Consider the following 14,111-nt stretch of genomic DNA (forward strand, 5'->3'; position numbering starts at 1 on the left):
GAAGGTTCGGTGGCACCGGGGCCTGGCGGGGGGCTTCGCGGTGCCGGGAGAACCGGGTCTGTGCCAGCAGCATCCTCAGGCCTCCCTTTCCCCTCGCAGCTGCACCAGGAAGGGAAGGTGGAAGAGCAACAAACACAGAGCGGGGAGAGGGTGGGCACCGGCTGCTCTGAGCCCCGCCCCTGCTCCCTGACCCCTTCCTGCTGCCCCCGACCCCTTCCTCCTGCCCCTGACCCCTTCCTCCTGCCCCCTGACCCCTTCCTCCTGCCCCCCGACCCCTTCCTCCTGCCCCACGACCCCTTCCTCCTGCCCCCAACCCCTTTCTCCTGCCCCCGACCCCTTTCTCCTGCCCCCCCGACCTAACCTAACCCTAACCCCTTCCTCCTGCCCCCCCGACCCCTTCCTCCTGCCCCCCCGACCCCTTCCTCCTGCCCCCCGACCCCTTCCTCCTGCCCCCCGACCCCTTCCTCCTGCTCTGACAGACCATCAAGTTCCTCAAGAGCTGCCGCCTCGAGGTGGGCATGAAGAACAACGTCAAGTGGGAGCTCAACAACGAAATCGTGGCTCGGCACTTCCTCAAAAACGTGAGTGCTTCTCGGCACCGCTGCCCGGGGCCGGCTCCGTGCTGGGAGCTCCCGGGATGAGTCCCTTGCGGGGTCCGGGAACGGTTCCCCCGTGCTCCGGCTGCTCCCCAGAGCCTCCTCTCCCTCCTCAGCTGCGGGTTTTTGTGCCGCCCCATGCGCTGAAGCTGCCGGAGGAGCCCATCACCCGGTGGGGCGAGTACTGGTGCGACGTGACGGTGAGCTGGCCCCCTCTGTGTGCCCCCCATCCTGTTCCCAGCTCGGCCCCACAGCCCCCTTTTGGGCCCCTCAGCATCCCACAGCCCCTCCCCGTGCCAGCGCTCCCACCTGAATCCAAGGAACCCAGAGCCTCAGGTGTGAGGAAGAGAATGATTGAGTTAAAAACACCCCAAAACCAGAGAAAACACCCCAATCCCCACACCCCACATGGACACACGCCTCCTGCATGGTGCCATTTGCCTTCCATCCTTCCTGGCCCCCCCCCCGAGGGAGCAGAGCCCGCTCTGAATTACCCCGATGGCTCCAAATCCAGGTCGTCACTGCCGGGTGCCGTGGTCCAGGCTCCGGCTTCACTTCTGTGTGTGGGGAAGGGAAGGGCGAGGACAACCTGGCTCCAATCCGCTTCCTCCTGGCTTCCATCCCACTTCAATCCTGCTCATGCCCCGTGCTTCCTGCTCCCCTTCCACTGTGCTTTTGGGATGGAGCTCCCATGGTCCCAGGAGAGGGGAGGAGAAGGGATTGCAGCCAGGAGCGGGGGCACAGCCGCTGCTCCCCGCTGTGTCCGGGCCGTGACCCCCCGTGCCGTTGCGGTGCCGCAGGTGAACGGGCTGGACACGGTGCGGGTGCCGATGTCGGTGGTGCAGTTCCTGCGGCCCAAGACCAAGCGCTACAAGCACTGGCTGGCGCAGCACCAGGCGCGGTTGGCGGCGCGCAGGGAGGAGCAGCTCTGAGCCGGGGCGGGGGGGGGGCTCAGGGCGCTGCTCCCCGGGCCCTCCCCAGCTCCTCCTGGATCCGTCCCGGCAGCTCCGGCTGCGTGAAATACGCTGGGGGGGACAGGGGGACGGGGGGGCAGGGGGTGAGCAGGGGTGCAGCCCCCCCCACTGCCCCCTTATCCCATGGGGTGCTCCCCGCTATTGTGGGGCACCCCCCCCCTTGCCCCACGGCGACCATCCCACCACTCTGGGACCCCCTCGCTGCTTTCCAACACTGTGGGGTGTCCCCCCCCTAGCCCATGGGGGCTCCCCGGTACCCCCTGTGCCCCCTCACCTGCAGCAAACCCCAGGACATCATCCGGCCGCTGGAGCAGCAGCTCCCTGCAGGGGGTGGGGGGGTGTCACAGTGGGGTTTGGGGGGAAAAGAGTCCGTTTTGGTGTTGTTTCCCACGTGGAACGCGGTTTTATCCGGTAACGATTGGGATTTTCCACACTGATCCCGGTGTTGTGGTGCAGTTCATGGGGGGGTGCGGGGGGGGGGGGGGGGCCGTGCCTCACCTGAGGAAGCCCCTCAGCAGCAGCGCCACAGCCGGGTGTGCCCGCAGGTACCGCTCGGCGCTGAGGCGGAGCGAGGGCTGCGGGGAGGAGGCGGTCACGAGTGGGGTGCCCCGGACGGGGCCCCCGGAACCCCCCGGCTCCCCCTCAGCCCCCGCCGGTACCTGGTGTGGCCGCGGCGGCGGCGGCGCCATCTTGGCGGAGCGGCCCGTCGCTATGGCAACGTGGGGGGGGGGGTGGAGGGTTTGCGCTCAGCACCGAGGACAGCGCCGTGGGCGGGGGCACGTGAGGCCACGCCCCCCTCCCCGTGTGAACGCACGGGAGGCACCGCCCACCCACGCGTGTGCGCGCACGGCGGGCACGAGCACGCACGCGCAGCTCCGCGCACGCACCCCCCCCCACCTCTCTTCCCCCCCCCTTTCTCTCTCCCCCCCCCCCCCAACCTCCACCCGCGCCGAGCCCCGGGGCGAGGCGGTGCCGGTGCCCGTTCCCGGTGCCCAGCAGCGGGTCCCGGTCGCTGGGGTCCATTCCCGGTGCCCGGACGCTGATCCCGGTGCCCGATCCCGGTGCCCGATCCGCAGCGCCCGGTGGCCGGTTCCGTTGCCCGGTAACGGGTCCCGGTGCCGCTCTGACATCAGCACCGGGCGGGGAGGCTCCGACCGGGGAAGAAAAGCTGCGGGAGCGGGGCCGGGACCCGCCGGGGCCGGGGCGCGGCGGGCTCGGGGCCGCCATGGGCCGTGCCGGGCGCTGACCGCCCCCCCCTCGCCGGTACCGAGCATCCCCCCGGTGGTGCCGGCGGGGCGGGCGCTGTTCCCCGTCCCCGGTACCGGGCTCGGTGCCGCCGCCCGGGAGGCTCCGCCGGGACCCGCCGGGACCCGCCCCCCGGGCAGCGCTGCCCCCGCCCCGCCGCGCCCCGTCCCCGGCGCCGAGCCGAGCCCCGGGGCCGCCTCGTCCCTTTGTGTGCGCCGCCACCGGGCACCGGGCACCGAGGGGAGCGATCCCGGGAGCCGCAGCGAGCGCCCCGGGGCCCGGCCCCCCCCCGGCGGCCCCCATGAAGGAGCCCGACGCCATCAAACTCTTCGTGGGGCAGATCCCGCGGCACCTGGAGGAGAAGGACCTGAAACCGATCTTCGAGCAGTTCGGGAAGATCTACGAGCTGACCGTCATCAAGGACAAGTACACCGGGATGCACAAAGGTACCGGGAACGGGGACCGGGAATGGGGACGGGGAACGGGGAATACCGGCATCGGGCAGCGGCGCGGCCCTGGGCAATGGAGAGCTGGGTGCAGGCCCAGGGAACGGCACCAGGAACAGCTCCCGGTACCGGGAACAGCCTCACGTACGGCCCTCGGTACCGAGAACAGCTCCCGGTACCGGAAACAGCCTGGGGAACAGCTCCCCGTACCGGCAACAGCCCCAGCGTTAGGAACAAGCCCCATAGGGAGCCCCAAGCACAGCCCCACATATGGCAGCTGGAAGCTGCAACAGCTCAACCTACAGCCCCACGTACGGCCAGGAACAACCCCCAGCACCAGGAACAGCTCCACATCGAGCCTCCAGTACCAGGAACAGCCCCAGCATTGGGAACAGCCCAATTACAGCCCCACATCCAGCCCCCGGTACCCAGCACAGCCCCACATACACGCTCAGGAGGCCCCGAGCATCACCCTCAGCTCATCCTACAGCCGCAGGCCCAGGGTACAGCCCCATGTACAGCCGCAGGCCCGGGGTACACCTGAGCTGGGTGTCAGGGTGTACGGAGCTGTTGGGTGTATCAGGGTGTACGTGGCATTCGCATGGCTGTGGGTGCTGGGGCTGTTGTGGCAGCAGAAGCCGTGCGGGTGTTGGGTGGAGGGGTTGCGGCCGGGTGTTGCGTGGGTGCTCTGGGGGTGTTGTGTGGGTGCTGGGGGGTGTTGGGAGCAGCGGTGCCGGCGCAGGGTGGGTGGTTGCGGTGATTGGGGGGGGGGGGCAGTGGCAGTGATGGTGCCACAGCCATGGGGCGCTGGGGGCTCTGTGCTCCCCACCGGGGGGGACCCCCCCGTCAATACCCGACACCCCCAACCCCAGCACCTACAACAGGCGTAGGGAGGCCGAGGCCAGCACAGGCCTGAGGCCGGGTGATGGGCACCCAGGCAGCGGAACCGGGGTTTTGGGGTGCTTGGCCCCAAAATGGGCATTGTGGATGCTATTGGGGGGGGGGGGGGTCTGGGTGCTTTGGGGGATCTGGGTGCTGGGTGTGGGGGTCCCGCACCACCTCCATCGCCCCTATCCCATTCCCCCCCCCCCCGCCCCAGGATGCGCTTTCCTGACCTACTGTGCCCGAGAGTCGGCCCTGAAGGCGCAGAGTGCTCTGCACGAGCAGAAAACCCTCCCGGGGGTGAGTGGGGGCGCGGGGACTCCCCCAGCACCGGGAACACCCCCCCAGGACACCGGGAATACCCCTGGGATACCGGGACCCCCTTTACCCCCTGACACCCCCCCCCCCCTCCCCACCAAGGGGCTCCAATCACCCTCCCTGGGGAGCACCTGGGATCCCACCTTTGGAGGGGGGGCACCCCCAAACATCAGCCGGGGGGGGTTATAAACAGGGGCAGGCACTAACCGAGGCTTGGCACTAAGGGGGCACCAGGCCAGCTGAGATAACAAAGCCGGGGGGGGGTTACCCTGGGTGTCTGGGTGCCCCCCACCCTCCACTGCAGTTGGGTGCTGGGGGGGTCCTAACAGCCAGCCCCCCCCCCCCCCCAACCAATGGGTGGCAGAGGCCTCATGGGGGGGGTTGGGCCCGGATATGGGGGCAGTGTGGGGGTTCCTGTGCATGGAGCAGGAGGGGTCCAAGCTCCCCCCTCTGGGCCGTGTGTGCCCCGCCAGCCCCGGTGGGGGGGATTTGGCTTCGCTGGGATAATCCGGGGATTTGGGAGCTGTAAATCCCGGGGGGGGATTTGCTGAGGGGGGGGACACACACACGATGGGGGGATTAGGGCCGGCCACAACAGCTTCGCCCCCCCTACTGCATCGGGCTGGGGGGTGCAGGTATGACCCCCGTGCACCCCCAGGCTGCGGGGTGGGGGGGGTGATGCTGGGGGGACCCCGGGGTAATTGGGGTGTTGTGTGCCTGGTGCCCCCCCCCCCGTGTGTGTGTGTGTGTGCGGCCCCCGCTGCCCGCTCAGGGCTGATCCCGGCCCAGGGGGGATTAGGGGGGATTAGTGCCCCCCCCCCAGCTCCGGGGGGGGCATTTCCAGCGCCATCTGCAGCGAGGTGGGGGGGGGGGGGGCTGGAGCCACCTTCGCTTTCAGAGGCGGAAAGGGGCCGCCTGGGGTCAGCGGGGCTGAAATCGCCCCCCCCATATCCCACCCCTTTTTCCTTCTCCCCATGTTCCCCCCCGTATCTTCCCTCTATGCCCCCCCCCATCACCCCCTCTGCATCCCGCCCCCCCACCCCCAAATCCCGGCCCCATCCCGGGGGGGGGGGAGGGGCGGGGTCATGGCAGGTCGGGGGGGTCCCTCCCCTCCCCCCCCAATCTCCATCCCCCCCCCTTCGCCCCCCCCATCCCCGTCATTGTTTATAGCGAGCGCTGATGATGTCAGCGGCGTTGCTGGGCAACGGGGATGGGTAAATTGGGGATGAGTGGGCGGTTGCCATGGAGCATATTCTGCCGTTGCCATGGTTACCGGGCATCTGCGCCCCCCCCCACCCCCCCGGTCTCCTGGGGTTACGGGGCTGGGGGGGGGGGCGAGGGGTGGGTTCATCCCCCCCCAATTAGAGGGGTGGGGGGGGAGTCGGGTGCTCATTAGCGCATCATTTGGGCCCCTCAGGCCCCCCCCATGGCGGTCGCCGCGGCAGCTGTTGCTGGGCAACGAGATGCAGGGCCGGGGTTGCCATAGCGACGGGAGCATCTTTGGGGTGCGGGGGGGGTGGATCTGTGCACCTCCCGCCTGTGGGGGTGTCCGGCCGGACCCCGGGGGCCCCGCGGTGGGTTCGGGGTTCGGGGGGCGGGGTCCCCATCTCCTAACTCTGCCCCCCCAGATGAACCGGCCCATCCAGGTGAAGCCGGCCGACAGTGAGAGCCGAGGAGGTACCGCCCCCCCAAACCCTGTACCCCCCCCGGGCCCTCCCAACCCCTGGGCCCTTCCCCCGGACACCCCTCCGTGACCCCCCCCATTCATCCCTATCCCAATGAGGGTGCCCCATCCCTGTCCCCATCCCAGGGTCTGTCTGTCCCCAAAGGGGTGTCCCCATCCATGGCCTTGTGAGGCACCCCCATTCCCTGAGGTCCCAGCCCATCCCGGTGTCCCCACATCCCCATCTCTGGGTCCCAGCCCATCCCCGTGGCCCCGGGGCGGGGGGGGCCCATCGCGGGGTGTGTGTTTGGGGGTGTCCCCGTGCCACCCCCCCCCGTCCCCGCAGAGGACCGCAAGCTCTTCGTGGGGATGCTGAGCAAGCAGCAGGCGGACGAGGACGTGCGCAAGATGTTCGAGCCCTTCGGCACCATCGACGAGTGCACGGTGCTGCGCGGCCCCGACGGCACCAGCAAAGGTGGGGGGCACCCCAGGGCTGGGGGGGCTCGGGGGGCCTGAGAGGTGTGGAGGAGGGAAGCCAGAGGGGGCTGGAGAGGGTTAAAGGGGGGCCATGGGGTGATGGGGGCTCAGGGCGGTGATGCCTTGGTCCCCATGGTGGTGGTGGGGGGTGCTCTTTGGGGGTGCTGACCCCCTGCCCCCCCCCCCCCCCCCCCAGGCTGCGCCTTCGTCAAGTTCCAGAGCCATGCAGAGGCTCAGGCCGCCATCGCCGCGCTGCACGGGAGCCGCACCCTGCCGGTGAGACGGGCACCCAGCACCAGCACCCAACAACACCCAGCACCCAGCACCAGCACCCAACACCCAACACCCAACACCCAGCACCCAACACCCAGTGCCCAGCACCAACACCCAGCACCCAGCACCAGCACCCAACACCAACCACCCAACACACAGCACCCAGCAACAACACCCAGCACCAGCACCCAACACCCAACACTGAGCACCCAACACCCAGCACCTGACACCCAGCACCCAACACCCAGCACCCAACACCCAGCACTCGAACACCCAATACCCAGCACTCAGCACCCCAGCACCCAACACCCAACACCGAGCGCCCATCACCCAGCACCCAACACCCATCACCAGCACCCAGCACCCAGCACCAACCCCCAACACCCAGCACCCAGCACTGAGCACCCAACACCCAGCACTCAAACACCCAATACCCAGCACTCAGCACCCCAGTACCCAATACCCAGCACCCAACACCCAATACCCAACACCCCAGCAGCATCCCTGGCAGCCACCCCACCACCGCCCACACCACCGTCCCCTTCACCATCATTGTCCCCACCATCGTTCCCAGCATCATCACCACCACCATCCCCATCACTATCCTCCCCAGCATCATCATCACCCTCACCACCATCATTCCCTTCACCACCATCCCCTTCACCATCATTGTCCCCTTCACCACCGTCATCTCCATCATCGTCCTTTTCACCATTATCATCCCCACCACCATCCCCATCATTATCCCCATCATCCCCATCCCACTCTCACCGCGCTGCCATCCTGGTCCCCTCGCAGGGCGCCTCCTCCAGCCTGGTGGTGAAGTTTGCTGACACGGAGAAGGAGCGGGGCCTGCGGCGGATGCAGCAGGTCGCCAGCCAGCTGGGCATGTTCAGCCCCATCGCCCTCCAGTTCGGGGCCTACAGTGCCTACACGCAGGCGGTAGGGTGGGCACGGGGTCATGGGGGGTGTTGGACCCATTGTGGTCCAACATGAGACCATTTGGGGAGGTGGGTGTCTGGTGATGGATACTGGGAGGTGATGGACCCCATGGTTCAGGATGGGGTTGTTGCGTGATGGATATTGGGAGGTGATGGACCCTGTGGTCCAGGTTGGTGTTATTGGGTGATGGATACTGGGATGGATATTGGGAGGTGATGGACCCCATGGTTCAGGATGGGGTTGTTGCGTGATGGATACTGGGAGGTGACGGACCCTGTGGTCCTGGGTGGTGTTACTGGGTGATGGATACTGGGAGATGACGGACTGCATGGTCCAGAATGGGGTTGTTGCGTGATGGATACTGGGAGGTGACGGACCCTGTGGTCCAGGATGGGGTTGTTGCATGGTGGATACTGGGAGGTGATGGACCCTGTGGTCCTGGATGGTGTTATTAGTTGATGGGTGTTGCAGTGATGGATACTGGGAGGTGATGGACCCCATGGCCCTGGATGGGGTTGTTGCGTGATGTTTGCCCATCATGGGGCACCGGACCCATGGGGCTGTCCCATGCTGGGGTTGGGGGTCACCGTTCTGGGGGGTCCCCGGTGGCTGGTGCCCCAATCCAGGCGCTGTCCCCACAGCTGATGCAGCAGCAGGCGGCCCTGGTGGCTGCCCACTCGGCCTACCTCAGCCCCATGGCCACCATGGCCGTCCAGATGCAGCACATGGGCACAGTCAACCCCAACGGGCTCATCGCCACCCCCCTGCCCCCCTCCTCAGGTAGGTGGCACTGGGCATGGGAGCGATGGGGACATGGGATGTGGGGCTCCCAGGAACGGGGGGCACCAGGGATGGGGACATGGGACATGGGGGTCCCTGGGGATGTCTGGGGGTGGGGAATGTGGTGGGGGTGGCTCTTCGAGATGGGGACATAGGAGTGGCACCAGGGATGGGATGAGGGCAGTTGGACAGGGATGGGGGAACACTGTAGGGCACCGAGGCACAGTGGCACCAGGGATGGGGGCACCGGGGATGGGGGCGCTGGGGATGGGGGCAATGGGTGCAGGGCACAGCAGCACTGGGGATGGGGGCACTGGGGATGGGGGCAACGGGAACAGGGCACAGCAGTACCAGGGATGGGGGCACCAGGGATGGGGGCACTGGGACAGGGCACGGCGGCACTGGGGATGGGGGCACCGGGGATGCGGGCACTGGGGATGGGGGCGCTGGGGATGGGGGCAATGGGAACAGGGCACAGCAGTGCCAGGGATGGGGGTACTGGGACAGGGCACGGCGGCACCAGGGATGGGGGCACCGGGGATGGGGGCACAGGGAAGAGGGCACAGCAGAACCGGGGATGGCGGCACTGGGGATGTGCACAATGGGAACAGGGCACGGCAGCACTGGGGCTGGGGGCACTGGGGATGGGGGCACCGGGGATGGGGGCACTGGGACAGGGCAGGGCAGTACTGGGGATGGGGACACCGGGGATGGGGGGCACTGGGGATGGGGGCACTGGGACAGGGCAGGGCAGTACTGGGGATGGGGACACCGGGGATGGGGGCACTGGGAACAGGGCACGGCAGCACTGGGGATGGGGGCACTGGGGATGGGGGGCACCGGGGATGGGGGCACTGGGACAGGGCAGGGCAGCACTGGGGATGGGGGGCACTGGGGATTGGGGCACTGGGGATGGGGGCACTGGGACAGGGCAGGGCGGCACCGGGGCTGGGACACGCGGGGGGATGATGGGGTCAGGCCGCGCTGTGCCCGCAGGTACCAGCACGCCCCCGGCCATGGCCGCCACCCCGGTCCCCGCCATCGCGGCCCCGCTCAGCGTCAACGGCTACAGCCCGGTCCCGGCGCAGCCCGCGGGGCCCCCGGCGCCCGAGGCCGTGTTCGCCGGGGGGGTCCCCCCCTTCCCAGGTGCCCGCAGCCCCCCCCCGCCCCCTCCTCACCTCCCGACCCCCCCCTAACGGCGCCTCTGCCCCCAGCCCAGAGCCCCGCGGCCCCCGGAGACCCCCTGCAGCAGGCGTACGCCGGCATGGGGCACTACACAGGTCTGCGGGCAGGGGGCACTGGGGGGCACTGCATGGCGCTGGTGGGTACTGGGCGGCGCTGGGGGGCACTGGAGGGGCACTGAGGGGTACTGGTGGGTACTGGGGGGCAATGGGAGGGCACTGTGTGACACGGGGGGATACCAGAGGGCATTGCATGGCACTGGGGGGGGGGGCAATGGGGGCCACTGGTGGGTACTGGGGGACAATGGGGGGCACTGGAGGGGCACTGAGTGGCACTGGTGGTTACTGGTGGGGAATGGGAGGGCATTGTGTGGCACTGTGGGTCCTGGGGGGTATTGGGAGGCACTGGAGGTGCACTGAATGGCACTGGGAGGGCACGGGGGGGGACTGTGGGTACTGGGGGGCACTGGGAGGGCACTGTGGGTACTGGGGGCGGCCCTGCGAGGGTACTGGGAGGCACTTGGGGGCACTGGGGGGCACTGGGAGGGTACTGGGAGGCACTGGGTGGCACTGGGGGGCACTGGGTGACACTGGGGGGCACTGGGGGGCACTGGGGGCACTGGGTGACACTGGGTGGCACTGGGAGGCACTGGGTGACACTGGGGGGGACTGGGGGGCACTGTCAGCGCTGACCAGTCCCGCCCCCCGCAGCCGCCTACCCAGCAGCCTATGGGCTGGTGAGCCCGGCCTTCGCCCCCCCGGGGCCCCTGCTCGCTCCCCCGCCCCCCCCGCAGCAGCAGCAGCGAGAAGGTGAGAGCAGCCGGGGACCCCCCCCCGCCCCCCAAAACCCCCTTCCCTGGGCCCCCCCTCGGGTGCTGGGCTCGGGGGGGCCGCTGTTGGGGCGCCCCAGCGGGGGGTCCGCAGCCCCCGTGCCCGCCGTGACGCCGCTCCCTCCGCAGGCCCCGAGGGCTGTAACATCTTCATCTACCACCTGCCCCAGGAGTTCGCCGACACCGAGATCCTGCAGATGTTCCTGCCCTTCGGCAACGTCATCTCCGCCAAGGTCTTCGTGGACCGCGCCACCAACCAGAGCAAGTGCTTCGGTGGGGACAGCGGCAGGGGGACAGCGGGGTGGGGGCATGGGATGGGGTTATGGGGATGGGGACATGGGGATGGGGACAGCAGCATGGGGCCAGCAGGATGGGGTTATGGGGATATTGGGATGGAGACAGCAGGATGGGGACAGTGGGATGGGGATATGGGGATGGGGATATTGGGATGGGGACACAGGGATGGGGACAGCAGGATGGGGATAGCAGGATGCAGATATGGGGATGGGGACATGGGGATGGGGACAGTGGGATGGTGACAGCGGGATGGGGATAGCAGGATGCGGATATGGGGATGGGGACAGCGGGATGGGGACACGGGGATGGGGACACCAGGATGGGGACAGCAGGATGGGGATATGATGATGGGAACACGTGGGATAGGAGCACTGGGACAGGGACACTAGGGATGGGAACACTGGGGATGGGGACATGGGGATGGGGACACCAGGGACAGGACCTTTGGGATGAGACATGAGGATGGGGACACAGGGACGGGGACATGGGGATGGGGATATGATGATGGGAACACACGGGATAGGAGCACTGGGGTGAGGACACTGGGGATGGGGACACAAGGATTGAGACACTTGGGGATGGGGATATTGGGATGGGGAGACCAGGATGGGGACGCTGGGACAGGGATTCTGAGATGGAGACACTGGGATGGGGACACTAGGGATGAGAACACCAGGGATAGGGCTATTGGGATGGGATATGAGGATGGGAACACAGGGACAGAGACACAGGGACAGGGACACAGGGATGGGGGTATGACGATGGGAACACACGGGATAGGAGCATTGGGATGGGGACATGCGGATGGGGACACAAGGATTGAGACACTTGGGGATGAGAACACCAGGGATGGGGTATTGGGAAGGGGAGACCAGGATGGGGACGCTGGGACAGGGATTCTGAGATGGAGACACTGGGATGGGGACATGGGGATTGGAACACTTGGGGATGGGAACAGCGGGGAGAAGGGATGCTGGGACGGGGACACTGGGATGGAGACACTGGGGATGGACACGGGGCTGGGGACGCCCCTCTCCGCCCCACCCCTGAGGTCCCCATCGCTGTCCCCATCCCCGCAGGCTTCGTGAGCTTTGACAACCCGGCGAGCGCCCAGGCCGCCATCCAGGCCATGAACGGCTTCCAGATCGGAATGAAGCGCCTCAAGGTGCAGCTCAAGAGGCCCAAAGATGCCAACCGGCCGTACTGAGCCTGGTGAGACCCCGGCCCCCCCGGGCACCCCCTGCCCACCCCAGCTCTTCTTAATACCCCCATTTCTCCCCCCCCCCCCACCACAGGTCCGGAGGCTCTGGAGCAGCACCTTTGGGTGCCCCCCTATTGCCGAGCAGTCCCCATCTCCCCCCCCCCCCAACCCCAAGTGATGCCCGCAGGGGGCTCAGTCCTGCTGGGGGGGGGGACACAGACCCCCACACGCTCAGGAAGGATGGAACCCCCTCCAGGACCGATCCGGACCCCCCAGTCCAGGCAGGGCTGGGTGGGCCCTGGGTGCCAGCACCCCCCAGCACCCAGGTCCAATCTGCCCTGGGGGGGGCACCCACCCTCTCCCCCCACCCCAGGACCCCCCTGCTCCCCACAGGGCCCTGCCCCCCCCCGGGGGACCCTGCTTGGAGCTTTTCTCTCACCAAACAGGACCAAAACCAGCTCCAGGCTGGAGAGGGGGGATCCTGCTGGGGGGGAGGGGGGGGGGGGGAAATGCTGTGGTTGGGGGATCTTGGCCCCGGCACCCTCCCAGGGCCTGGGGGGGGCCGTGCCGGGGGTGCAGCGGGACCCCCCAGCACACACACACACACACACACAACTCTCACTGCCACCCCGCTTCACCCCTCGACACCCCCAAACCTGCCTCAGTTCCCCCCCCCCAAACTCACCCATGGGCACAGCCACGGGGTGCTGGAAGCTGCACGGACGCAAAGCAGCCAAATCCGGGATGCTCCGGCACTGGGATGCTCTGGTAGCGGGATGCTCTGGTACTATGATGCTTCAGCACTGGGATGCTCTGGTACCATGCTCTGGCCGCTGGGATGCTCTGGTACCAGGATGCTCTGGCCGCTGGGATGCTCTGGTACCAGGATGCTCTGGCAGTGGGATGCACTGGTACCGAGATGCGCCAGCACTAGGATGCTCCAACACTGGGAGGCTCCAGCACTGGATGCTCCAACACTGGGAGGCTCCGGCACTGGGGGGCTCCGGCACTGGGAGCTCCAGCACTGGGATGCTCCGACACTGGGATGCTCCAACACTGGGAGGCTCCAGCACTGGGATGCTCCAGCACTGGAGGCTCCGGCACTGGGATGCTCCGACACTGGGAGGCTCCAGCACTGGGAGGCTCCGGCACTGGGATGCTCCAGCACTGGGAGGCTCCGGCACTGGGATGCTCCAACACTGGGAGGCTCCGGCACTGGGAGGCTCCGGTACGTGGCTGAGCTGCTGCTGTGCTGGTGCCGGATGGACACGTAGCAGCCGGAGCCGGGATCTGCCGGGCACGAACCAGCCAAACACCAGGAGCCAGGAGCACGGAGCAGCCGGAGGCCACTGCATGGACACGGGGGGGGACTCGAGGCCTCTGGCTCTGCCCGGACCCGCAGCGGCCAAACCCGGGGTGCGCCCGTGCACCCACCAGCCAAAACGGGGCTGCATCCGGCACCGTCCAGCCCCCAGCAGCTCCAGCCGGGCCGGTGCCCCCAGCCCCACGTTTACACCCGCTGCTCCCGCTGTAAATAAGGGGTTGGGGGGCGCGGGGGCCTCTGTCTCTTCCCCCCCTTTTGGGGGGTTTGGTACCTGCTGAGTTGGGATCGGGGTGGGTCGGGGGGGGGGGGGGTGTGCGTTAGCGGGGGTGGGGGGGGAACGGGACCCCCGGGAGGTGACGTCTGCGGCCGAGCCGCCGCACGCTTTAATTTATTTGCTATTTATTGCGGTTCCTTTGGATAATTTCAATTTTTTTCTCTTTTATTTTTTCCTTTTTTTTGTTCTGTCGAAATAAAAGAAGTTCAAAAACCAAAATAACGCTCAAAGGCGCCTCTGACCCCCCCCACCACCCCCACCCCATCACCCCCCTCCCCCCCCCCAGCCGCAGGGTCCGGCGGCTTCATCAATAAATCAATTTATTTAAAAGAATATGTTACAATTAATTACACTGAGTGAGTTCAGCAAAGCCCCGCGGGGGGAGGCGGGGGGGGGTGGGGCAAAGGG

The 14,111-nt window shown here is 67.8% G+C and overlaps 2 protein-coding genes across 3 annotated transcripts in view; both read left to right on the top strand.

The window, feature by feature from the left end:
• The window catches only part of LOC136003846 (V-set and immunoglobulin domain-containing protein 8-like), a 5,739-nt gene extending 3,732 nt beyond the window's left edge, over positions 1-2,007 (top strand). The window contains 4 exon segments of the mRNA XM_065659825.1: positions 51-150; positions 480-581; positions 713-796; positions 1,397-2,007. Coding sequence (XP_065515897.1) covers positions 51-150; positions 480-581; positions 713-796; positions 1,397-1,528 — 418 coding nt within the window. The 3' untranslated portion in view covers positions 1,529-2,007.
• A 1,029-nt stretch (positions 2,008-3,036) lies between these two features.
• On the top strand, positions 3,037-12,576 carry CELF3 (CUGBP Elav-like family member 3). Of its 2 annotated transcripts, none has more exons than XM_065659961.1 (13): positions 3,037-3,261; positions 4,361-4,443; positions 6,090-6,138; positions 6,471-6,599; positions 6,798-6,877; positions 7,673-7,816; positions 8,458-8,596; positions 9,575-9,742; positions 9,811-9,876; positions 10,489-10,587; positions 10,737-10,880; positions 11,984-12,116; positions 12,200-12,576. In XM_065659961.1, exons 1-12 carry the CDS (start codon positions 3,117-3,119, stop codon positions 12,109-12,111), a joined length of 1,374 nt encoding a protein of 457 aa, XP_065516033.1. In that variant the 5' UTR covers positions 3,037-3,116; the 3' UTR covers positions 12,112-12,116; positions 12,200-12,576. The 2 variants fall into 2 exon arrangements, with proteins under 2 accessions (XP_065516033.1, XP_065516034.1); XM_065659962.1 differs by having other exon boundaries at positions 9,593-9,742.
• The last annotated feature ends 1,535 nt before the right edge of the window (positions 12,577-14,111 follow it).

The sequence above is a fragment of the Lathamus discolor genome, chromosome 24 (assembly GCF_037157495.1).
Source record: "Lathamus discolor isolate bLatDis1 chromosome 24, bLatDis1.hap1, whole genome shotgun sequence".
Classification (NCBI taxonomy): domain Eukaryota; kingdom Metazoa; phylum Chordata; class Aves; order Psittaciformes; family Psittacidae; genus Lathamus; species Lathamus discolor.

What these genes read in the sequence shown, in the direction of transcription:
- CELF3 (XM_065659961.1), top strand. Translation starts at nt 3,117, where the DNA reads ATGAAGGAGCCCGACGCCATCAAACTCTTCGTGGGGCAGATCCCGCGG. An exon ending in CCCCCTGCCCCCCTCCTCAG is followed by an intron (nt 8,597 to 9,574) that starts GTAGGTGGCACT and finishes TGATGGGGTCAG; the next exon opens with GCCGCGCTGTGCCCGCAGGT. An exon ending in CAACCAGAGCAAGTGCTTCG is followed by an intron (nt 10,881 to 11,983) that starts GTGGGGACAGCG and finishes CCATCCCCGCAG; the next exon opens with GCTTCGTGAGCTTTGACAAC.